The sequence below is a fragment of the Oncorhynchus gorbuscha genome, linkage group LG01 (genome assembly GCF_021184085.1).
Source record: "Oncorhynchus gorbuscha isolate QuinsamMale2020 ecotype Even-year linkage group LG01, OgorEven_v1.0, whole genome shotgun sequence".
NCBI lineage: Eukaryota > Metazoa > Chordata > Actinopteri > Salmoniformes > Salmonidae > Oncorhynchus > Oncorhynchus gorbuscha.
This window is the reverse complement of record NC_060173.1, coordinates 52,382,890-52,407,083: the sequence shown is the minus strand read 5'-3', so window position 1 is coordinate 52,407,083 and position 24,194 is coordinate 52,382,890. Positions and strand designations below refer to the sequence as shown.

The 24,194-nt window shown below is 42.0% G+C and overlaps 1 protein-coding gene across 4 annotated transcripts; it reads right to left on the bottom strand.

The window, feature by feature from the left end:
* Positions 1-1,845: 1,845 nt before the first annotated feature.
* LOC124039736 (hyaluronan and proteoglycan link protein 3-like) lies at positions 1,846-17,526 on the bottom strand. Of its 4 annotated transcripts, none has more exons than XM_046356028.1 (5): positions 17,396-17,526; positions 6,961-7,119; positions 4,400-4,780; positions 3,226-3,534; positions 1,846-3,040 (listed from the first exon to the last, which is right to left on the bottom strand). In XM_046356028.1, exons 2-5 carry the CDS (start codon positions 7,085-7,087, stop codon positions 2,763-2,765), a joined length of 1,095 nt encoding a protein of 364 aa, XP_046211984.1. In that variant the 5' UTR covers positions 7,088-7,119; positions 17,396-17,526; the 3' UTR covers positions 1,846-2,762. The 4 variants fall into 4 exon arrangements, with proteins under 4 accessions (XP_046211984.1, XP_046212012.1, XP_046212003.1 ...); XM_046356056.1 differs by having other exon boundaries at positions 3,232-3,534; XM_046356047.1 differs by having other exon boundaries at positions 17,392-17,505.
* Positions 17,527-24,194: the final 6,668 nt, after the last annotated feature.

The window sequence follows — 24,194 nt, the reverse complement described above, 5'->3', positions numbered from 1 at the left end:
GGTCTATCAAAGAGATCAAAAAGCCTATCAAGCTTGTCTTGCCAAGTACTGTATCCATCAAGATATTCTCTGATTCCGAACAAGGGTGCCATTCATATAAATCCACACCTTTATATAAACCAGTGGCACATCCCTTACCGTCGCTGTGAGCACAGACTCCCTTTTTTACTATATTTTGACCCCCTCCTGGAATCGCAAAAGTGAAAAAAGAACCAAATAATTATCTCTCTTAGGTCTCTAAAGTGAATACCTTCATTGCCGACAGGCTGACCCAAACAAGCCTGCCCTGTGTGTGTACATGAGGGCAAGCATGCGTATGTGTTTGCATTCACGTGTGTGTGGGGAGGGGGAGGTCTGGGTGTGTGTTTGCACTCCGCCCGTGTTAAGGCAGCAGGACGTGCTTTTTTGGAGGCCCCGGGAATCATAAAATTACAGGGACCTCTGTTTGCTCCTCAAGAGAGGGAGGGAGTGTGCTGGTGTAGTACTACCTACTCCCTTTGACTCCCTCTCCAACTCGGGCCCCCTCCATCTAAAGTGCTATGCCCAGACTGAGTGGCGCGTGCTGAGGAGGTTCTGTAGAGTGTGGAGTGCAAGTACACACACACATACAAGCACACACATGCAAACACACACATACCAACACACAGTGCCCCGTTTGTATGGGTCAGTGTGACCCCTTTTACGTCTTTGCCCCATCAGGTTGTAGTACCCTACCGTGCGCCCAACAACGCACCTGTGACAGCAGCGCTCCCTGGTGGTGATTTAATGAATTACACTGCATGAGGATTTCTTTCGCAATCAGCAGGGTCATGTTCATTAGGCACAAAACGAAAGAAAACCAACTGAAACAGGGAAAGACCACCTTTTCCATTTCCATTGAACAAGACCCAGGCACCATTGGTAGGCACACATGATATAAATGCTATTATATTTTAATTCCTGTAGTCAAATGACCAAATCACCCTCCAGTGGCCTCATGGGTGAAATGTTATTCATAATTAATAAACTGTCACACACTGATTGGTTTCACCTCTCTTTGTGATCGTCTCCACCCCCTTCCAGGTGTCGCCCATCTTCCCCATTATCCCCAGGGTACTTATACCTGTGTTCTCTGTTTGCCTGTTGCCAGTTCGTCTTGCTTGCCAAGTCAACCAGCGTTTTTTCTCAGCCCCTGCTTTTCCCAGTCGCTCTTTTTCTCGCCCACCTGGTTTTGACCGTTGCATGTCCTGACTCTGAGGCCGCCTGTCTGACCAATCTGCCTGCCCCTGACCCTGCCTGCCATCCGGTACTGTTGCCCCACCTCTGATTTACTGACCCCTGCCTGCCTTGACCTGTCTATTGCCTGCCCCTGACCTGTCTATTGCCTGCCCCTGACCCTGCCTGCCGTCCGGTACTGTTGCCCCACCTCTGATTTACTGACACCTGCCTGCCTTGACCTGTCTATTGCCTGCCCCTGACCCTGCCTGCCGTCCGGTACTGTTGCCCCACCTCTGATTTACTGACCCCTGCCTGCCTTGACCTGTCTATTGCCTGCCCCTGACCTGTCTATTGCCTGCCCCTGACCTATCTATTGCCTGCCCCTGACCTGTCTATTGCCTGCCCCTGACCTGTCTATTGCCTGCCCCTGACCTGTCTATTGCCTGCCCCTGACCTGTCTTTTGCCTGCCCCTGACCCTTCTATTGCCCCTGTAGGATTATTAAACCGTTGTTAACTCAACGTTGTCTGCCTCTGGGTCTTACCTTCATACCCGATATAAGCATTTTTGGGGGGGAAACCTTGCAGAAAATCTGGTGTTTGTTATATTTCATTCTTCTGTTATGTATATAAAGTGCAATATTGGGGTGTAAACTCAAACATGATTTTATTCCATTTAATATATATGCCATTTAGTCGACGCTTTTATCTCAAGAGCCTTACAGTCATGCGTGAATACATTTTGCATATGGGTGGCCCCAAGTACTGAACCCACAATCCTGCCGACGCAAGTGATAACGTCTAAGGAGGGAGGACATCATTCATTCGTTAGAAAAGTTTTTCATGTCACATAACTTGATTAAAGTCGCATAATATGGATGGAACACTTCAACGCCGTGCTCTCTACAAGGGGTAGTCATAAGACACTGTCAAAACACCTTCCATCATGACATACTTATATACCATCCCCCATCGTCATCAAATGCATCATTCCATTTCAATCCTTATACAAAATAAGACATGGAAAAACATTTTAACATATAAGGATAATCCAGAAATGTGCCTAAAACTATGAATTACATACATTGAACTGAAAGTGCTGCAGGAACAATGAGATAGCTGCATACAGTTCAACAAAACACCAAGGGAAAGAGCTTGGTTGGACAACAAAATCACTGGCAAAGCATTATGAGGGCGGCGGGCCTTGCAGTGGTTGAACACCTTCCCTGAGTCTGAAATGTAACGACCCTTTACTGTGACACAAACCTGGCAATACAACACTAAATAGTCAGTTTGTGTATCCGTTCTGGTTGGCGTCTCAGTGGGGAGTGGCGGTATGACTGATATTATGTACAGTATGAGGAGATGTCGACAGTTCACAAGAACTATAAAGTGGACACTTTGAGGGCAGAACTGGCTAATGCTAACTAGCATCCAGGCAAGGGTTGTGTAACAGTGCACCGTTTGTGATGAATGGGGAAGTTGTATGTGCTTCCTGTTGTACTGTAGTTGTGCTCGTTACTATTATTGTCCTCTGGTTATTCTTGAGTGGAAGTTGAGGGGAGGTTTACCGATTGCAGTAGACACTGTATTTCTGATGCAGAGGGGGGAATCCCAAATTCCGCACCCCCGGTTCTGAAGGGCCGCAGTTAGGGCGGGCCTTTGCAATCGGGTAACGGATGCTCCCATCAGCCAACCAGCCTGCGTCGCAGCGGTCCAATCCCATGAACCGCCAGGCGGCATAGAGCTGGCCCACCTTTGCGATGAGACCGCCGTCTGTGGTGCACGCCGCCACCGCTTCGGTGAAGTTGAGCTTACGGGGACCTTTCAGGAAGTAAACAGTCCCTATGACGGAAAAGAGAGACAGGAGATTCTAGTAAGTTCTGAGCACGTCGAAGGAGAAGACAGATTAAAGCAAGTTTGACCATTCCAATCATTTACATTTTTCCTGTTACACTTATTGTTTGCGGAAGTGTTTTGCATGCGTTTTGTTTCCCGAGGCGAGACGTTTTATGCAGAGCGACACGCACACTGACCCTTGGGGGCGGCTGAGAAACAGAAGGCGTCAAAGTGGTGGAGGTGGCGGTGGCGTTGTCCATAACTACGGAGACCGGAGGCTAAGTCCACGCCCCCACAGGCCTCCCGCGGCGTGGTGATTGGGTACTGAGCCGTCCCGTCAGCTAACCAGCCGGCGTTGCACCAGTCCAGCCCCTCATCCCAGGCGGCGAAGAGCTGCTCAAAGGTGGCCAGGGTTGAGTCCTGCTCCTCACACGCATGCTGGGCCCCCAGGAAGTTGAAATGGTAGCGTCCCATCTTGGATTGGTAGGGAAATACCACTCCTATAACAGGGATAAAGTGAGACATTTGCTGGAGGGGTTAAAGTGCAATAGGATCCAGCAACTGTCCTTTTCAGTGATAAATGCCATTCATGACACTCGTAAGGACAATAGGTTGAAGGTCATTTAATAAATAGACCATAGCTGGAACTAAGGATGTGAACGTTTAAACGTTTCAACAAAATTGGGATCGTTACCGTTTAGAGAAACTAACTAACCTATTATTTAATTTTTAAACACAGTGCAGTTATCACAAAACTACCACGAAAAAGGTTCCGATCATCATCTTAAAGGGAAACATTTCAATTCAACGAATACCTAATGCAGCAATGCCGTAAGGTTAGTAAGAGATATGCATATTTCAAATGATTTGCCACGGATATAAAGAGCTCCGCACTCCCGTCATTGTTAACAGTTGGGAAAATGGCAGAGAGTGAGACAGGGACGCGACAGCAGCGAAGTCCTGCGTGGCAATACTTTGAGAAGTCCAATGAGAAGCTGGCGAAACGCAAACGTTGTGAGGTGGATTTGAGCTACAGTGGAAGTTCAGGTGCAATGCTGAACCATCTGAAAAGGGAGGCACCGTGAGACCCAAGTCACTGCTGCCCCCAACAACAGACCTTAGAAATGCTCTTCACGGCGAAAGAAGTGCAATAAAGGATGGAGTGAAAAAGTCACAGCGCTGATTACAGAAATTAATGCAGTTGATATGCAGCCATTGTCAATGGTAGAGGATGTCCACTTCAATGCCCCGATGGCATATAGATGCCATGTTGAAAAACATTGACGGCCCGGATGGAGAAATTGTACCATGATTGTTCTGCAAGTACACAGCTGAGAGAGCTGACAGACAGACAGAAACACACACCTCGCAGCTCCAGCTCCACCGTCACGCTCTCGTCTTCTAGCCCGTCGATGATCTCACAGCGGTAGCGGCCCGTGTCGTTCTGGTGCAGCTCGTTGATCACCAAAGACATGTCCCCTGGTGCCGCCCGATGCAGGCGCACACGCCCCTGGAAGCTGCCGTAGCTACGGTGACGGTTGCCCATGGCGACTATCACATCTGTTTCGTGGGCGGTCATACCCGCGCCGTTGGCGGGTAGCCAAGACCATTTGACCCGGGTCCGGCGGGGGCCATTGATCTCAGGCTCGTAGCGGTAGTGACAGGGCAGGGTGATGTTACTGCCCCTGGCTGCTGACACCGAGGGCTGGGGGGACTCCACGTGGAGACGCACCCTCTTAATGTAGACTGGAGAAGAAACAGACAAGGACAGGACACAGGATAGATAAGAGTTATGCAGTAGAGTAGATACTGGATAGGAGCCCGGAACTTTTCCTGACCATGTGATCAAACCAGAGCCTGTAGTAAGTAAGAACCTGGGTCTGCCGCCTTCAGTGTACAGTGCCTTGCAAAAGTATTCACCTCCCCTTGGCATTTTTCCTGTAATTTAAATGGATTTTTATTTGGATTTCATGTAATGGACATACTCAAAATAGTTCAAAAAAAGTTCAAATGGGTGAAGTGAAGAAAAAAGTTTGAAAAATAAAAATAACAAAAATTATTAAAAATGTGGTGCGTGCATATGTATTCACCCCCTTTGCATATGTATTCACCCCCTAAATAAGATCTGGTGCAACCAATTACCTTCAGAAGTCACATAATTAGTTAAATAAAGTCTGTCTGTGTGCAATCTAAATGTCACATGATCTGTCACATGATCTGTCACATGATCTCAGTATATATATATATATATATACACACACCTGTTCTGAAAAGCCCCAGAGTCTGCAACACCACTAAGCAAGGGGCACCACCAAGCAAGTGGCACCATGAAGACCAAGGAGCTCTCCAAACAGGTCAGGGACAAAGTTGTGGAGAAGTACAGATCAGGGTTGGATTATAAAAACATATCCCAAACTTTGAACATCCCACGGAGCAACATTAAATCCATTATTTTAAAAATGGAAAGAATATGGCACCACAACAAACCTGCCAAGAGAGGGCCGCCCACCAAGACTCACGGACCAGGCAAGGAGGGCATTAATCAGAGATGCAACAAAAAGACCAAAGATAACCTTGAAGGAGCTGCAAAGCTCCACAGCGGAGATTGGTGTATCTGTCCATAGGACCACTTTATGCTGTACACTCCACAGAGCTGGGCTTTACTGAAGAGTGGCAAGAAAAAAGGCATTGCTTAAGAAAATAATATGCAAACACGTTTGGTGTTCGACAAAAGGCATGAGGGGGACTAACCCAAACATATGGAAGAAGGTACTCTGGATAGATGAGACTAAAATGTAGCTTTTTGGCCATCAAGGAAAACGCTATGTCTGGCGCAAACCCAACACCTCTCATCACCCCAAGAACATAATGGGAAACTGGTCAGAATTGAATGAATGATGGATGGCTCTAAATACAGGGAAATTATTGAGGGAAACCTGTTTCAGTCTTCCAGAGATTTGAGACTGGGATGGAGGTTCACCTTCCAGCAGGACAATGACCCTAAGCATACTGCTAAAGCAACGCTTGAGTGGTTTAAGGGAAAACATTTAAATGTCTTGGAATGGCCTAGTCAAAGCCCAGACCTCAATCCCAACTGAGAATATGTGGTAAGACTTAAAGATTGCTGTACACCAGCAGAACCCATCCAACTTGAAGGAGCTGGAGCAGTTTTGCCTTGAAGAATGGGCAAAAATCCCAGTGTCTCGATGTGCCAAGCTTATAAAGACATACCCCAAGAGACTTACAGCTGTAATTGCTGCAAAAGGTGGCTCTACAAAGTATTGACATGGGGGGGTGAATAGTTATGCACGCTCAAGTTGTCTTATTTCTTGTTTGTTTCACCCCACAAAATGTTTTTTGCATCTTCAAAGTGGTAGACATGTTGTGTAAATCAAATCATACAAACCCCCCCAAAACATCTATTTTAATTCCAGGTTGTAAGGCAATAAAATAGGAAAAATGCAAAGAGGGGTGAATACTTTCGCAAGCTACTGTATTTGGGTCTTCCCAGGTAATCAGACCCTTTTGGGAACTCTTGAATGGTGCGTCTATAAAATCTAACCTGCTCTTAGTTTTGCATGTGTACTGACAAAACATACTGTGTAGCACATATCGTATAAATGAATACCACTCTAGATGGTGTGTTGTCTGCTACAACTTAGGCATGGTCAGGCTTGTCACACGCAATGGAATGGTCTTTGATCCTATATATGAAGAGGCTCCACTTAAGATCATTATCCCCTTTTAACATTATCGTGCCAATCCAAACCAAACTCTGCTAAAACTGGTATTTTCTTTTCTCATTCTCTTTTCCAGCAGTTTCAGAAAACGTTGGTGGATATATCGTCAGGTCAGCCCAGTACAGCTTGGCTCAGATTAGTGTGAACAGGTTATTTGTGTATTTATGAAAATACTGTATTACATACTCTCTCCGTTGCCATCGCCGTCCATAACGTCATGGTAGAAGAAGCCGTTGTTGTATACGGGGAAGGCGTGGTTGGAGACCAGGAGGTACATCCAGACGACCAATAGGGGGTGTAGGGGGATCAACATCCTTACAGCGGAACACTGGGATCTGACTTCCTCTGCAAAGGATTCATGTCAGTACATGTTTTAATGGTGAAATGACTCAACCTGGACTAGATGGTCCAACATGGTACATTCCACTCAATTGTCCCCTATCTTATCAAATCCATAGCCGTGGGAAGTAGTTTGGGGGGGGGGGGCTGCTGCGGCATCAGTTCAGCTAAACATAGGATGTGGCAAAGTGGGGTGTGTGGAGATACACCCACCAGATGAAGCTCATTTTACTGTACGTCTACACCATTTCAAAACGTTCAAATGCTGTTTGGAGAACAGAAAAAACATACATGTCCCCCGGACTTTATCATCTCAATATTAGGTTTAAAGGTTTGTGGAATGGTGTGTGTATGATGTACTACCCAACCTCATCAGACATAGGTTACATTGACTAATTTAGCCTATTTGTGGGAACAGTGCAACATGAAATAGACGCATAAAACACACTATCAAGGCCGACGCCAAATACCGACATCAATGTGAAATACCGACATCAATGTGAAATACCGACATCAATGTGAAATACCGACATCAATGTGAAATACCGACATCAATGTGAAATACCGACATCAATGTGAAATACCGACATCAATGTGAAATACCGACATCAATGTGAAATACCGACATCAATGAAATCAATGTGAAATACCGACATCAATGTGAAATACCGACATCAATGTGAAATACCGACATCAATGTGAAATACCGACATCAATGTGAAATACCGACATCAATGTGAAATACCGACATCAATGTGAAATACCGACATCAATGTGAAATACCGACATCAATGTGAAATACCGACATCAATGTGAAATACCGACATCAATGTGAAATACCGACATCAATGTGAAATACCGACATCAATGTGAAATACCGACATCAATGTGAAATACCGACATCAATGTGAAATACCGACATCAATGTGAAATACCGACATCAATGTGAAATACCGACATCAATGTGAAATACCGACATCAATGTGAAATACCGACATCAATGTGAAATACCGACATCAATGTGAAATACCGACATCAATGTGAAATACCGACATCAATGTGAAATACCGACATCAATGTGAAATACCGACATCAATGTGAAATACCGACATCAATGTGAAATACCGACATCAATGTGAAATACCGACATCAATGTGAAATACCGACATCAATGTGAAATACCGACATCAATGTGAAATACCGACATCAATGTGAAATACCGACATCAATGTGAAATACCGACATCAATGTGAAAGTAAGCGGATCATAAAACAGCTGACTGTGAATTCAAACTATGCCAGATAAATCCGACACATGTATTGAAATAAAAGCCATACACCAAAGGAATTATTTAAGCCTACAATCGACAAAATCAATTAGCCCGCTAGAATTAGGCTATTCTACAGAACACGTGTTTGGTTCAATCTTGATCAATCTTCCTTTCTTTCCTATCCACCCCCAATGACAATCCTATTTTCTCCATCAATATGAAAATAGCCTTTACACATGCCTGTCTCACTCTGCACACCAGTGCTAGTCAGTGCTTATTATTGACCTCCAGGGGACCCACAACCAATGTTCCCTCCCCAAAAATTGGGCACTGAGCAAATTTCAGGTCTGCTGAGCGTAAACTTGAACGTTGTGAAAATTCTGTGCAACTTCCAGCACGTGTTTACTGTGAACACTGAGGCTGTATCCGCTTTAAGTGACAGTTTTACTGTGAACACTGAGGCTGTATCCGCTTTAAGTTACAGTTTTACTGTGAACACTGAGGCTGTATCCGCTTTAAGTTACAGCTTTAACAGTGGCCATGTAGGCTACTGTGGCTATTTGATCATAATGTAGGCCTACCAGAGTGGCCTACCGTAAAAAACAATGGAGAAAATGCATCCCATAACATTACAACATGGAAATAGCTGTTCTATCATCCAGCAAACAGTAGCAGCCAATGTGTGGTGTTAAATGTAGGCCTACATTCCATGAGACTTTTGGAGAAAAAAACATGCAGGGCTTGACATTATCTCAAAATACAACACTGCCCCTTTAAGACAAAAAAGCTCTTTATCTGACTCACTTTTCAAAGATGTCTACAAACGTATGTTATGTCCTCTTGAAGCAATCACTTCTATTGCTGACTACAAATGATCTATAACTGGGCTACTAACTCACCAACTAGCAAAGGATATGAACAAAATGTGCACATGTGGCTACATGCAGCTCTCGCTTTGTTCTCAAAACAAGCGCATCTATTCACGACCGCTCATGCTGTAAACATGATCAACCGGTTGGTGCCCACTGCGCTAGAAAGTTGGATGAAGTTCAATCTTGTGTTTCTCTCTGGGGGATGATATTTCCGCGCGGCAGTCTCGGGCTACTGTGGCGCAACGTAAAGGGAACATTGCCTCCAACCAAAACCCAAAGGCATAAACCATGGCCAAATGTGTGGAATAGCAGAACATTTGCTTAAAAAATAACTTTATTACATTTCAGTTTTTTTTGCACAGTTGTACTAAGGACAAATAACGTGCAATGAATACAAATAAACCGAAATACAGGCTATAATTTTTCAGTCAGTGTTTCGTCCAGCAGCTAATGCTGTGTTCACGTGCTATCAGAGTTATCGGTCATTTCCTATGTCGGACCGCAATTACAAGGGGTCACTGAGAAAATGTTGTTGTCTTAGTTGCCGAGTTTCACCACTGACCTTAAACCCTTTTAACCAACAGATGACAACAAGTCGGTTTTTGACAAATACAATATGGGTAATGTAGCTAGTTTGACCATATTGTCAATGTTAAGCAAGCTAGCTAACTTTACTATAAGCAACGTTAGTTAGCTTATCAAACTAGTTCAAATCTTATTGGTTGAATATTGTTCCGACCAAAAAGCACATGAATGAAACAAAGTTGTATTTCCAACATCCAAAATAAGAAGTAGGAAGCTCCGAGAAGCACGTGAACGCAGCATGTCAAATTTGAGGGGAACTGTGGACTTTATGAGGTACCAAATTGTACACACAGCTAGTACAAATCCTTAGAAGTGTTTTTAGCAACAGTGCCATCGCAGAGTTTTAAAACTCATGCAGTCTTTTTATTTGTAATATATCCTTGAACGTCTAATCAATCATTGTGTGTGTTTATTTATTGAATTGAACCCCAAAATATATTTTTAATAATTGATATCCCTGGGCCTCCTTGCTCAGTCCGACAGTGTGGGCGTGGGGATACAAATTAGATTTTATATTTACATATACAGCACTGATTGGCTGATTGAAGTCTAAAACCCACCACCTTACCCCTTAGGAAATAAACAAAGTCACATGGTTTTCAACATGTCAGTTGGAGCTGGAGTTGAACCCTGAAAGCAGCGAACTTCCACAGGTTACTCTGTTTTGTCATCAAAATACATCATGCATCCTAATTTGCTATAATATTGTTTTCAATAGGTCACCAGAAGATGCAGACAGGTCCCAGAACCGCCTGTTTGCAGGGTGGATCATTCTGGCCTATACCCTGTCCACTGTCTATTCATTGCAGTAAACCATGATTATCTACAGGGCATACTATAGGCCTCTGCAATTTTAGCTAGTTAACATTAGCATTGCTAGCTATTTGGACGAACTTGGCTAGCTAATAGCAACAGTCATCTTTCTAAAATAAATTTGACATAATGATGGCATAGTTGTTTTCTTAAATGATAATGCCCTCGAAGCCAATATATCCCCCAAACACCGGCTTCAAGGGCATTATCTATTTTATACAACGGGTTACCAACAGATTCAAATAATGATTGAAAATTTCAGTAAAAACTTTATTTTGATGAATTTACTCATACTATTTCATCCTTCCACGAGATATAGTCCAAACACAAATCTAGGGTTGCTACCCAAGGTGGCTGGTCGTTCATTCTGTAGATTAGGTTGCCAGAGACGCGACCCAGTTGTGAAGTCTTTTTCTCCGAAATATATGGACACAGCCCAGTCGTTCGTTCTAAATATTCCGTTGCCATGATGGCTGGCAAAGTTCTCATCTCTAGCTTGCTAGCTAGTCAACTTTGGCTAACACAGTCACATCAAACACTGCAGCCAAAATAAGAGCAAAGTAGCCGCATTTGCGTTTGTTTAAGCTGTTTTCTATTGACATTTTATTTTTGTTATACATACATAAGAATCAGCTAATGATGTGACATTTCACCTGGCTTGTTTCCAAGCCACAGTTTGCATTGAGTAGAGTAGAACTTTTAGTCGGGCATCAGTCTTTGCCCTAGCATTGGTCTTTGCCCTAGCACTGGACAGCTGATTCAAGTAATCAACTAATCATCAAGCTTTGATCATTTGAATCAGCTGTGTAGTGTTAGGGCAAAAACCAAAACGTGCAACACTTGGGGCCCCTAGGGCCGAGTTTGGGAAAACACTGCTTAAGACACTTCTTGAATGGTTACTGCCACTGCCGGGTGAAAGATGGGTGGATGGGGGATCAAGCTGCTGGTAAATCCACATGTGTATCTATACATAGCCTGATTTGCAATGCAGTCCAATGCGAAGTGTGCTCATATGCCCATGGATTGAATTTCTCTGACCAAATCAGACAACGTTATTGTTGGATGGAAAACAGTGCAAAGAAACATTTGCTGCCTTGCAGCCAGCTACTGCACAATTGATCTTGCTTTTTCTCATTGCTTTAAAGTGAGAAATGTTTGGTCTTTGGTATCTTAACTCTGCATGCTGTAAACAATGAGGGGGCAGCAGCAATGTAGGAGGATATTTAAGCAATAAGGCCCGAGGAGGTATGGTACATGGCCAATATACCATGGCTAAGGGCTGTTCTTATGCACTACGCAACGCAATGTGCCTGGACACAGCTCTTAGCCGTGGTATATTGGCCATATACCACAAACCTCTGAGTTTCCGTATTGCTATTATCAACTGATTACTAACAGAAAGACATAAATACAAACCGTCATACCCATTATATACGGTCTCTTCCAGCCAATCAGCATTCAGGGCTTGAACAACCCGGTTTATAAATGCAAATAACAGATCTATTGTCATTCAAGGCATTTCTTTCAAACAGCTCTTATATAAAAAGGGTATTATCATCATTTTCACAATTTCAGTGTTATTTCAACTTTATATTGTGGAAATCTCATCAAAATGTAAATCACATTTGAACTGCACTGCCCTTCTGCATTGTCGGTTAAGGACTTCACGTTGTATTCAGCGCATGTGACAAATAAAATGTGATTTGATTTGAATATTACCCCGAACTGGTTGCCAACCATCTCCATGGGGCCATATTGGACAGGATTCACATGGCCATATCTCCATAAATAATTGGTACATAAGGCCCAATAATGACTTAAAGGGTTTAGAGAACACAAGAAAATGGCATTCTAGGTGACTACCTCATGAAACTGGTTGAGAGAATGCCAAGAGTGTGAAAAGATGTCATCATGGCAAATGGTGGCTACTTTGAAGAATCTAAAATATATTTTGATTTGTTTAACACTTTTTTTGTTACTACATGATTCCATGTGTTATTTCATAGTTCTGATGTCTTCACTATTATTCTACAATATAAAATAGTAAAAATAAAGAAACCCTTGAATGAGTAGGTGTGTCCAAACTTTTGACGGGTACTGTATATTTCCCACAATTCTTTTTGCCTGTTTTGCATGTTATTTTGGCATTAACTCATTTTCTTCTATCTCTTGTGTTATTGACTGTATGTTTGTTTATTCCATGTGTAATTATGTGTTGTTGTTTGTGTCACACTTTGCTTTATCTTGGCCAGGTCGCAGTTGTAAATGAGAACTTGTTCTCAACTAGCCTACCTGGTTAAATAAATTTTAAAATTCTGTTTAAAAACAATGTAAAACATTTAATTTATTGAGTTAATAAAGCCGCATACAAACATGGAGGGTCTCATGGTCTTGCTTTGCGCCGTGAGTGGCTCAGTGTTCTGTCACTCATGGGGACACTACGTCACTGCAAAATCGACATGTAGAGGTTGAAAAATTCAAGCCCCTAGGGTGCTGCCATAGAGTTACATTAGAAGTGCCCATCCAAGAAGGCTCAAGGTCATTGGCAACAGATAAAATTATGTCAAATCACGTTATATCTACCGTAGCTTTGATTGGACTGATCATGTCAACATCATCATTTCAAAATCTTAGCTAGCAAGCTAGCAGTCATCATCATGAATCAAGTCTACAACCTACTGGCAAATCCTTTTCAATCCTTGTTATAGGAATGGAAATGATAGATAAAACTTATCAGTCGGCCTTTGGACATAAACATTACACAACAAGTTGGAAACCGCAAATTCAAGAATGAGTGGTTTGAAATGAATCGGTGGCCAACTGCAAGCATTGCACAGCAATCACTAGCCTGCTATTCAGTGGAGTGGGTGTGTGGTCCAAGTCTGGGTTTAAGGGTCTCTTTTCCAAGCTTAAAAGGATAAACATTCAACACCATAAAATGTTGAATACATTGGCAATGCTGTGAATTCAGCATGACTTCTGCCACATTCAAAACAACTGGAAACTCGGAACTAGGAAATCTCAGACTTCAGTGAGTTCAAGACAACTGGGAACTCGGAATAAACCGAGCTCTGACTGGGAAAATATGTTTTGAACGGTCATCAAACTCGGAATAACAAGTCGGGAATTTAGGCCTCTTTCTAGCTCTGATCTGAAGATCACTGACGTCATGATTCAACCTTGTTTTTTTTTCAAAGTCCCAGTTGTCATGAAAGCACCATAAACCCGGAGACTGCCAGACTTTGATGACAAAGTTTGATGACAAAATTTGCCCATGAAGGACCGCCGCCCCACCTTCCTGTCCAAGTGAGCATAGCACAACAAGTTGAGTCCAAAAAATGTATTGTATGCTGCTACATACATGATGTAAGGGAGATATGTATATTGTAGCTAAGAAGGTAATACTAAGTGTATGTTGTGTAGTAAGCTGATAGTAGCCCATGTGCTTCACCCTAATAATTTTGTCCCTTTCCCCCTCATAATTTGGCCTACTGTTCTGACTTGGTGGTGCACATGTAACCTGTAGCCTGTTTTAGATAAATGTAATCATCAAATATTGGAAGACCTTTCATTGTCTGCATATATGCCCCCTTTATTTATCCCACGGTTCTGACTTGGTGTACAGGGAGAATGCTGTAAGAATGGCCCATGTTCTGAATTCTGCTCTGTACATTTCAAAAGTACTGAACAAATAGTTATATTTACTACGTCCGTCCTAGCTCGCTCATTAATGTCTCATTCGAAATTACAGATGGCCTCTTATCCGCTCGTTGTCCCCTTAAGTACGTCCTAGCTCTCTCATTAATGTCTCATTCGAAATTACAGATGGCCTCTTATCCGCTCGTTGTCCCCTTATGCCATAGTTTGTACATCTCAATTGTCAGTAGAAACCACATTTGTTTAAGCAAGTCAGCCATATCAGCTCTGATTTTTTTAAATGTAGTAAATGCAGCTGAATGAACTGTTTCGCTGCCAGACAAGGCTCTACTAATAGCCAGGTGTAGCAGTGGTAAAGATTCACTCCATGGTTCTGAAAAGAAAGCACTGTTTGTCACCATTATAGTGCAATCTGTGTATTGTTTAGTGTTGTGTAGTGGCTTTGCTGACATGCATCTTATTTTATTTTTTTAAGTTTGGCCCACCAAGATTTACATGCTAAAATCGCCACTGGCTATGTGAGAGGTTATAGACTTACAGTAAGTGTTCAGATTTCAGGCTACTATTCAACTTAACCCATCTGAATAGTAGGCTTGCTATTTTTAAGTCAGTATTGTGACTGTAGAATCTGTATAACATCTCACAATCTTCACACATAACATAGCCAGCACGGCTATTATCCTATTTTTACCTCCCAAGCATTAGGCTACTGTCCTGGCCCTCCTATTTATTTTCAACCATTTCACATCTTTTCTCTTATTGAATTCAACTCTGACAATGCCGTTTTTGCCTCAGTGGATTGGTGTTAACTTTTTCTGCCCAAGTTCCAGGGCCTACCGTGACATTCCGGGGTTTCTATTTTTGTAAAGACATGTAAAGACATAATGTTGCATGAACATAACCAATCATGATGTTTTCATCTTATTCTTGTCAAACAAATCACTTCCTGTGCATGTTCATCCACCCCCAAATAATTCCAGCATCCAAAAGTGCACTGTGCACTCACGCCATTTGATGAATGGAAAGAGACACCAAAAAAGTGTAATGAAATTTGGCTTATTGCCTGAATTAATTGATTTTGTCTTGCTGACAAAACAACCTTTTTTGTAGAAATATCACGCCTTGACCTTAGCGATATTTGTTTTCTTTTATTATTTTGGTTAAGTCAGGGTGTGACTAGGGTGGGTATGTTAGTTTTTGTATTGTCTAGGGTTTTTTGTAATGTCTAGGGTTTTTTGTATATGTAGGGTTTTTGTAAGTCTAGGTATATTTCGGTCTATGGTGGCCTGATATGGTTCCCAATCAGAGGCAGCTGTTTATCGTTGTCTCTAATTGGGGACCATATTTAGGTAGCCATTTTCCTGAGGTATTTGTGGGTTCTTGTTTATGTGTAGTTACCTGTCAGCACTTGTTTATATAGCGTCACGGTTCATTTTTCTTAGTTTGTTTAGTGTTCATTTGTCTAATAAAAGAGAATATACGCATACCATGCTGTGCCTTGGTCTCCTCCATACAACGAACGTGACAAGAAAAGTTAGGACACCTGAAAGGGGGCTGAGATACATGCAGGACTGTCCAGGGCTGACAGTCCTGGGATATACATGGGATATATTTTTTTTTAACCCTGACACAGAGGTGTGGGTGTTAATTTAATATGGAATAAGCTTATTTTTTTTCATTTCTGCATTGACTCTTCTGGAACCCCATAATTCGCACTCTGATCCAAACCATTTTTCATGTGGATTCATTTTGGCACACAAATGTGAATATATTTTCATACTTATTTTCAGTATTATACACACAGTTTTCTGATTGCAACCCAGCCAGCACATAACGTTCTGAGAACCATATGTTTTTTAGAGCCTGGTGAGAGCATGGTTTTCCTTTGGTTATTTTGCATACAACCTTCCCACAACTTTCTGGGAATGGTGCAGGATAGTTGCTTGGCTTTGGAACGTTCTCAGAACATTTTAAGGAACTTGACAAAAAAAGTTTTATTTCCTTGGTATCTCAAACGTTTGCTAAAAGTGTTGGTAATGGTCGAGGAATGTTCTCCAACTGGTTTGATATTGGAAATGTTCTGAAATAGTTTAAGTTGAGAACATTAAGAAACACCAGTCCTATGGGAATTTCAGTACTTCAGCATAACGTTTTCTGCAGGTTTCCTCATGGTTCTATTTAAAGTCATCTTCTCAGAACATTAAGAAAACTTTCCATAAAACCACAAGAAAAGAGTAATGTTTAAAGAACATTCTGTGAATGTTATTTAAAAACATCCGCAATCCAGTCTCAGTGTCAACCAAGCTCTCTCGAGCACCTATCTTGGTAAGTGTGTTCAAGTGTGTTGGCCGTGCCCAATTATTGGCCACACCTAATCTTAATGAGTGCTTGTTTCCTTTGAAATGGGGTCTGTTTGAATAGACTAAAATTAGCCGCTTTGTATGAGTAAAAAAACACATGGCATGCTAGCTACACCATGGTAGCGCAGTGGAATAATTCAATGAATAGACAACAGAAGATAATGGGTTTGAATCTCATTGACACCTTGCCACAATAAAAAATTTAAAAATGTTTGCATTATTAAACCCGAAGAATATGTATTTCCATGTGTCCTATCTGTGTTTGGAGTTCAAAATATGTAATAAGCGAGTAGTGTTATTAAAAGTATAATTGAAACATTAAGTGAAAGTTAAGGAAGTTCTAAAAAATAAAATCATCCCAGGAAAACTTTCAAGAAACCTTTCTCAGAACCTCTCTGCAATCCCCCAAAAATGTATGTTCACAGAACAGACAATATTTTTCCTTGTGTTACTTTAAAAAAAAATCAGTTTTACCAGTCAGGAAGCGTATGGTTTCTTTGCCAGAACCAATGGGAAATCAAAAATGTACTTTCCCGTAGCTTAGTTGTCTTATTCTCTCGAACAAGTATTTCTTGTCTAATTGTCCATCTGATTTTATTGGTTATCACTTTCAAGTTGTGGTGGCAAAGTAGGCTAATTTAAAGCTACACATTATTCAAGTATCTATTTGGCATCACTCAAAATATGTAACTCGAATTAAGGTCGAAAAAAGAAGACTTACTTACAGATTGTAAAGATGTACGTTGTTCTCCGGCCAGAAAATGGACAACGTCGTGTCAATTAATGTTCCCCTGATGTTACTTTGTGAGACAGTTACGCTGTCTGCCGGGGCAATTCATCCCATTGCGATTTTAAGGGAGAACACGAGGTGCGACGCATTGAGAGGAAAGTGACCTCATCGATCACAACAACAACAACAAAAACGGGCATAAAAGCTGCATTACGTTCACTATTGCATTACATAGGCATATATCACAACAATGTACTTATTGATATTTTCAATATTCCCTTTACTAGCCCACCATCATTTACAGGTGCATTTTATTCCATTTTTAATCCAATAATTAATAAATCAATCAAATGTATTTTACGTGGCCTTTTTACATCAGCAGTTGTCAAAGTGTTTTACAGATATCCAGCCTAAAACCCCAAAGAGCAGACACGCATCCAATAGTTTATGGTTTTCCCGTATTCTTTTTAAACACCCGGGCAACCTCAATGAGGATATGTTTCTCATGACTGAGCCACATACTTGAATGTTCATATTGATATGAAATATGTAAATCCCTTGAAATTAACCAAGTTTGTTTTATCAGTTTGAAACAATATGCCTATGCCACAAATAATTTCCTAAATGAATTAACTCAACTTCCAGAGTAGAATAAATAGATTTTAGGCCTATGCAAATCCTGACGAATATGAATGAGCGATCTGTATTCACATGTTCAAGATTCTCAATGAGGCTTTGGTTTATGGGTATTCTCTCTGAAAATGAAGTAGTTAGCTAAATCCTGTATGTGAAGCATATTCTTTGACTCGACCTTGAATGGCACTGTCAATATTGTCACGTGGGCTCATATTTCTGTGGAAGGCTGAAATAATACCAGCAGTGGTGGAAAACAGAGACAATTCCAGTTCTCCTCAGAAACCTCTGAAATGTGTTTTCTACTGTAAATAGCTGAGCGAAGTATAGAAGTTATCATAGCGCAGATGTGAGATGTTTTCCTACTTTCTTACACATGCTAAGCCCATAGGGAGCTAGAGGGTGTATACTACCTCTACACATGCACATACACACATAAAACATATGCACACGCGCCCACACACCCCTCTGTCACCCCACCTCAAGTTCAAGAGCGAGACCCCGACACACGCTATGGTCCCCCCCCCTCATGCTTCCTATGGGAGGAGCCCTGTCTACATCCAGCTGATATTTTAGTGTCACTGGTGCCTGTTCTTCAAGTGCCTCAGTAGTGATGTCACATAATGTATTTAGTCACACGTTATAGTCACATGCACACACATAATAGAAACACTAAAGACAGCTACCGGGGGAAGGAGGGAAAAGCCAGACTACAATCAACTCCCCCTCTCTCCCCATGGACAGAGCCCCCAGCCCATTCTCATCCTAGACTCCACCACAAACATGCAATCACACGCGCGCACACACACACAGAGAGGCATGTAGCCACGTACAACCCATCCTACACCCTCACCACAACCACCCATCTTCCTCGCTCTGCTTAATACCCACAGCCCTCTGGCTCTGTGCTGGCCTGGGGGACACCCATTTAACTTTGCCAATCTCACTGACACAGCCATTATACTGGTGCGTTTGAAGAGCCCCAGTCACTGGTCTTCCCAAAGCCCAGATGAAAGCCTCTGCCTGGGGCTCCGAATACCAGGGCACTATGAACTGCAGGGCTGACTGGATCCAGGGGTATAATTTCTACTGTCAACAGGGAAGCCAGTTTGTGTTGGATGAGACACTTCCCTCCACACAAACACACAGAGTCAGACACGGACACAAACACATGAAAGGAGACCAAATGTGTGGTTTGTTTGACTAAATAACACATAAGTCGCTCTGCGGCCACGTTTGTTGACACTCAGAGGAGACACTCGCAGACCGCAGGGTTCGTCACAAAGGATGTGTGTGGGAGTGTTGAGTTGGGATGTATTTACCTAGTTAGATGATTATAGGACAGAGACGGGACATAACGGTGAGAAAGCCTATGCTCAAGCATAAAGACATGAAGATAAAATAATTAGCTGGATTTCTTACAGCTTGCCTAAGTATAGAGAATAGAATGAGTCATTTCTTAGAGGATCGTCTTCAGCAGTCACATGTTTCAGAGGCACCAGTTTGATTCCTCAGAAATTCAGAGTCCTTTACACCATGACTTCCTCAAAAAAACGTATCGTGATATGACGGAAAAAGGAAACTTAAGCTGAGACCTACTTTCCTTGCATTTCTCAAATTTCCTAGGACAACTTGCATGCATGCACATGGTTATGGATGATTATTAAATGAAAGTACACGTATTGCAACTCTACATGAACTCAGCAAAAAAAAGAAATGACCCTTTTTCGGGACCTTGTCTTTCAAAGATAACTCGTAAAAATCCAAATAACTTCACAGATCTTCATTGTAAAGGGCTTAAACACTGTTTCCCATGCTTGTTCAATGAACCATAAACAATTAATGAACATGCACCTGTGGAACGGTCGTTAAGACACTAACAGCTTACAGACGATAGGCAATTAAGGTCACAGCTATGAAAATGTAGGACACTAAAGGGGCCTTTCTACTGACTCTGAAAAACACCCAAAGAAAGATGCCCAGGGTCTATGCTCATCTGCGTGAATGTGCATTAGGCATGGTGCAAGGAGGCATGAGGACTGCAGATTTGGCCAGGGCAATACATTGCAATGTGTAAGACACCTAAGACAGTGCTACAGGGAGACAGGATGGACGGCTGATTGTCCTTGCAGTGGCAGACCACTTATAACAACACCTGCACAGGATCGATACATCCGAACATCACACCTGCGGGATAGGTACAGGATGGCAACAACAACTGCCAGAGTTACACCAGGAACACACAATCCCTCCATCAGTGCTCAGACTGTCCACAATAGGCTGAGAGAGGCTGGACTGAGGGCTTGTAGGCCTGTTGTAAGGCAGGCCCTCACCAGACATCATCGACAACAACATCACCTATGAGCACAAACTCACCGTCTCTGGACCAAACAGGACTGGCAAAAAGTGCTCTTCACTGACGAGTTGTGGTTTTGTCTCACAAGGGGTGATTGTCAGATTCGTGTTTATTGTCGAAGTAATGGGGCGTTACACCAAGGCCTGTACTCTGGAGCGGGATCGATTTGGAGGTGGAGGGTCCGTCATGGTCTGGGGCGGTGTGTCACAGTATCATCGGATTGAGCTTGTTGTCATTGCAGGCAATCTCAACGCTGTGCATTAAAGGGAAGACATCCTACTCCCTCATGTGGTACCCTTCCTGCAGCCTCAACCTGATATGACCCTCCAGCATGACAGGAATGTCATTGTTCTGCCATGGCCAGCAAGGATCCCGGATCTCAATACCATTGAGCACGTCTGGGACCTGTTGGATCAGAGGGTGGGGGCTAGGGTCATCCCCCCCAAGAAATGTCTGCAAATCTGGTGCAGTCCATGAGGAAGAGATGCACTGCAGTACTTAATGCAGCTGGTGGCCACACCAGATACTGACTGTTACATTTGATTTTGACCCCCTTTGTTCAGGGACACATTATTCCATTTCTGTTAGTCACATGTCTGTGAAACGTGTTCAGTTTATGTCTCAGTTGTTGAATGGTCATTCAAATATTTACACTTGTTAAATTTGCTGAAAATAAACACAGTTGACAGTGATAGGACGTTTATTTTTTTTCCTGAGTTTATATCCTTGAGTGGATATAATCAGTTTAATTTCACATACAGTGGGGAGAACAAGTATTTGATACACTGCCGATTTTGCAGGTTTTCCTACTTACAAAGCATGTAGAGGTCTGTCATTTTTATCATAGGTACACTTCAACTGTGAGACAGAATCTAAAACAAAAATCCAGAAAATCACATTGTATGATTTTTAAGTAATTCATTTGCATTTTATTGCATGACATAAGTATGAAAAAAGTCATTAAAGTAGTTTGCAATATCAGTGGGCTTTGATGAATGAGCCATCTGATTCAATGAATGAAGAGGCTTTTTTTCCCAAACATTTAATTTAAGGTGCCCCAAAGCTTTTTACTGTCATTCTTTATGTAATTTATCTTTGTTTCATAGTGTAGTTTATTTTTATTTAGTTTAGTCACATGATTTCTTCTTTTGTAGTACATTTGCCAATCAGTTGGGCTGCCAGACTTAATTGCCACACATTTTGCCTCATCCATCTCAACCATACAATTTTACAATTCCTCATCAATCCAAGGGGATTTAACAGTTTTTACAGTCATTTTCTTAATGGCTGCGTGTTTATTAGCAACTGGAATAAGTAGTTTCATAAATGTCTCAAGTGCAGCGTCTGGTTGCTCCTCATTACACACCACAGACCAGCAAGTATTATTTACATCATCAACATATGAATCACTACAAAACTTATTGTATGACTATTATACACTATTATACACTATTTGTGGCTTCTGAAGATAATTGGCTGCACCATATCTTATTTAGGGGCTTCATATTGTCAGGGATTTCCTCTTCTTCTTCCGAAGAGGAGAGGCGAAAAGGATCAGAGGGCCAATATGCGGCGTGGTAAGTGTCATGTACACATGAACACTACAAAACAATAAACATGGAAAACCTAAACAGTCCTATCTGGTGCAAAGACAGAGACAGGAACAATCACCCACAAACACACAGTGAAACCCAGGCTACCTAAGTATTATTCTCAATCAGAGACATCTAATGACACCTGCCTCTGATTGAGAACCATACTAGGCCGAAACATAGAAATACCCCAAAACATAGAAAAACAAACATAGACTGCCCACCCAACTCACACCCTGACCATACTAAATAATGACAAAACATAGGAAATAAAGGTCAGAACGTGACACATATGCACACACCACTTTTTCGTTTTTGTATTTTTATATATTATAGTTAGTTATTTTCTTCATTTCACTTCACCAATTTAGACTATTTTGTGGGTCCATTACATGAAATCCAAATATAAATAAATTTAAAGAAACAAAATAGGAAAAATTCCAGGGGGGTGAATACTTTTGCAAGGCACTGTATGAATATCCTCTGTTACAAGCAAGTTATTGACTTCATGGACCTTGTTTCTTAGGCTCATATGTGAATATGGGCTATTTTTAACACTTTTCTGGGTTGTTTGCTTTTAATTCTTTACTTATCAGAGGTAGACCTAATTATGTTATTTACATTGGAGCTGATAGTGCAGGGTGAGCTGCATAAAGTGGTCTTCCTACTATTGCACACCGCCTCAGTGCTAACAGTGTAACTGGTGAAGAGAAATTATAGATCAAATGTATTGGTGCTCATCAGCTATTGGACATAAACATTTCATAACAAGCTTGAAATCGTAAATTCAACAATGAGTGGTTTGGAAGGAATCAGTGCCTAATTGCAATTATTGCAAAGCAATCCCTAGCTTGCTATTCAGTGGAGTGGGTGGGTGGTCCAGGTCTGGGTTTAAGGGTCTCTTTTCCAAGCTTAAAAGGATAAACATTCAACATTGGCCGTGCTGTCAATCCAGCATGACTTCTGCTGCGCTCAAAACAACTGGAACTGGGAAATCTCAGACTTCAGTAAGTTCAAGACACCTGGGAACTCTGAAAACAACGAGCTCTGACTAGGAAAATACGTTTTGAGTGGTCATACAAATCGGAATTGCAAGTCGGGAGCTCTGGCCTCTTTCCAGAGCTCCAACTTGAAGATCACTGCTGTCATCATGATTCGATCTTGTCCCCCCCCCCCTCCCCAGAGTTCCCAGTTGTCTTGAAAGCACCATAATCCTAATCTAAATTACCTATTGCCTCTTATCCGCTTGTCGTCCCCTTATGCCATAGTTTGTAAATCTTAATTGTCAGTAGAAACTACATTTGTTTAAGCAATTGGCTCATTCATCCCCCTTCTCTCCCCTGTAACTATTCCCCTGGTCGTTGCTGTAAATTAGAAATTGTTCTCAGTCAACTTACCTGGTAAAATAACGGATAAATAAATAAAAAGTCATCCATATTTATTTTAAAGGCCGTAAATGAGGCTGAATGAACTGTTTCGCTGCCAGACAAGGCTCCGCTGATTGTCAGGTATAGCAGTGGTAAGGTGTTGGGACTGCTGTTTGGACTCTGCTGTTGGGACAGCTTTATGTAGGCCCTAACAGTTTGTGGGCACTGTTTGTCACTGTTACAGTGCAATTAATGTATTGTTCAGTGCCGTGGCTTTGCTGGCATGCATCTAAAAAAAAAAAAACGTTTAGTTTGCCTCACCAATATTTACATGCTAAAATCGCCACTGATCACATTACACATTTAGTAATGACAGAATGCATTTTCAACTTCACACAATGTAACCAAAGTGTGCATTGAAAAGCACACCAAAGACGGCATTAATAGTAAGTAATACTATAAAGACGGCACTTCTAAAGCACAAGCCTTTCACTACACCCACAATAGCATCTGCTAAATCTGCTCTGTGACTAGTCAAGGATCATATCACCTCCACCTTACCGGTCACCCTAGACCCACTTCAATATACTTACTGCCCCAATAGGTCCACAGATTGTGTAATGGCGATTGCACAGCGCACTGCCCTATCCCATCTGGACAAGAAGAATACCTAGAGTTGAAGTCGGAAGTTTACATACACATAGGTTGGAGTCATTAACTCATTTTTCAACCACTTCACAAATGTCTTGTTAACAAACTATAGTTTTGACAAGTCGGTTAGGAAATCTACGTTGAAATCTGAAGCCGTTTAGCTTTAGAAAACCCTGTGTAGATCTAGCTTGCTTC

Excerpts from the sequence above, each read along its gene's own strand:
- LOC124039736 (XM_046356028.1), bottom strand. The coding sequence starts at position 7,087 with ATGTTGATCCCCCTACACCCCCTATTGGTCGTCTGGATGTACCTCCTG. Across the intron at positions 4,781-6,960 it reads CGGCGATGGCAACGGAGAGA|TCTACATTAAGAGGGTGCGT; the intron begins GTATGTAATACA and ends TTTCTTCTCCAG. Across the intron at positions 3,535-4,399 it reads GGTGGAGCTGGAGCTGCGAG|GAGTGGTATTTCCCTACCAA; the intron begins GTGTGTGTTTCT and ends TCCCTGTTATAG.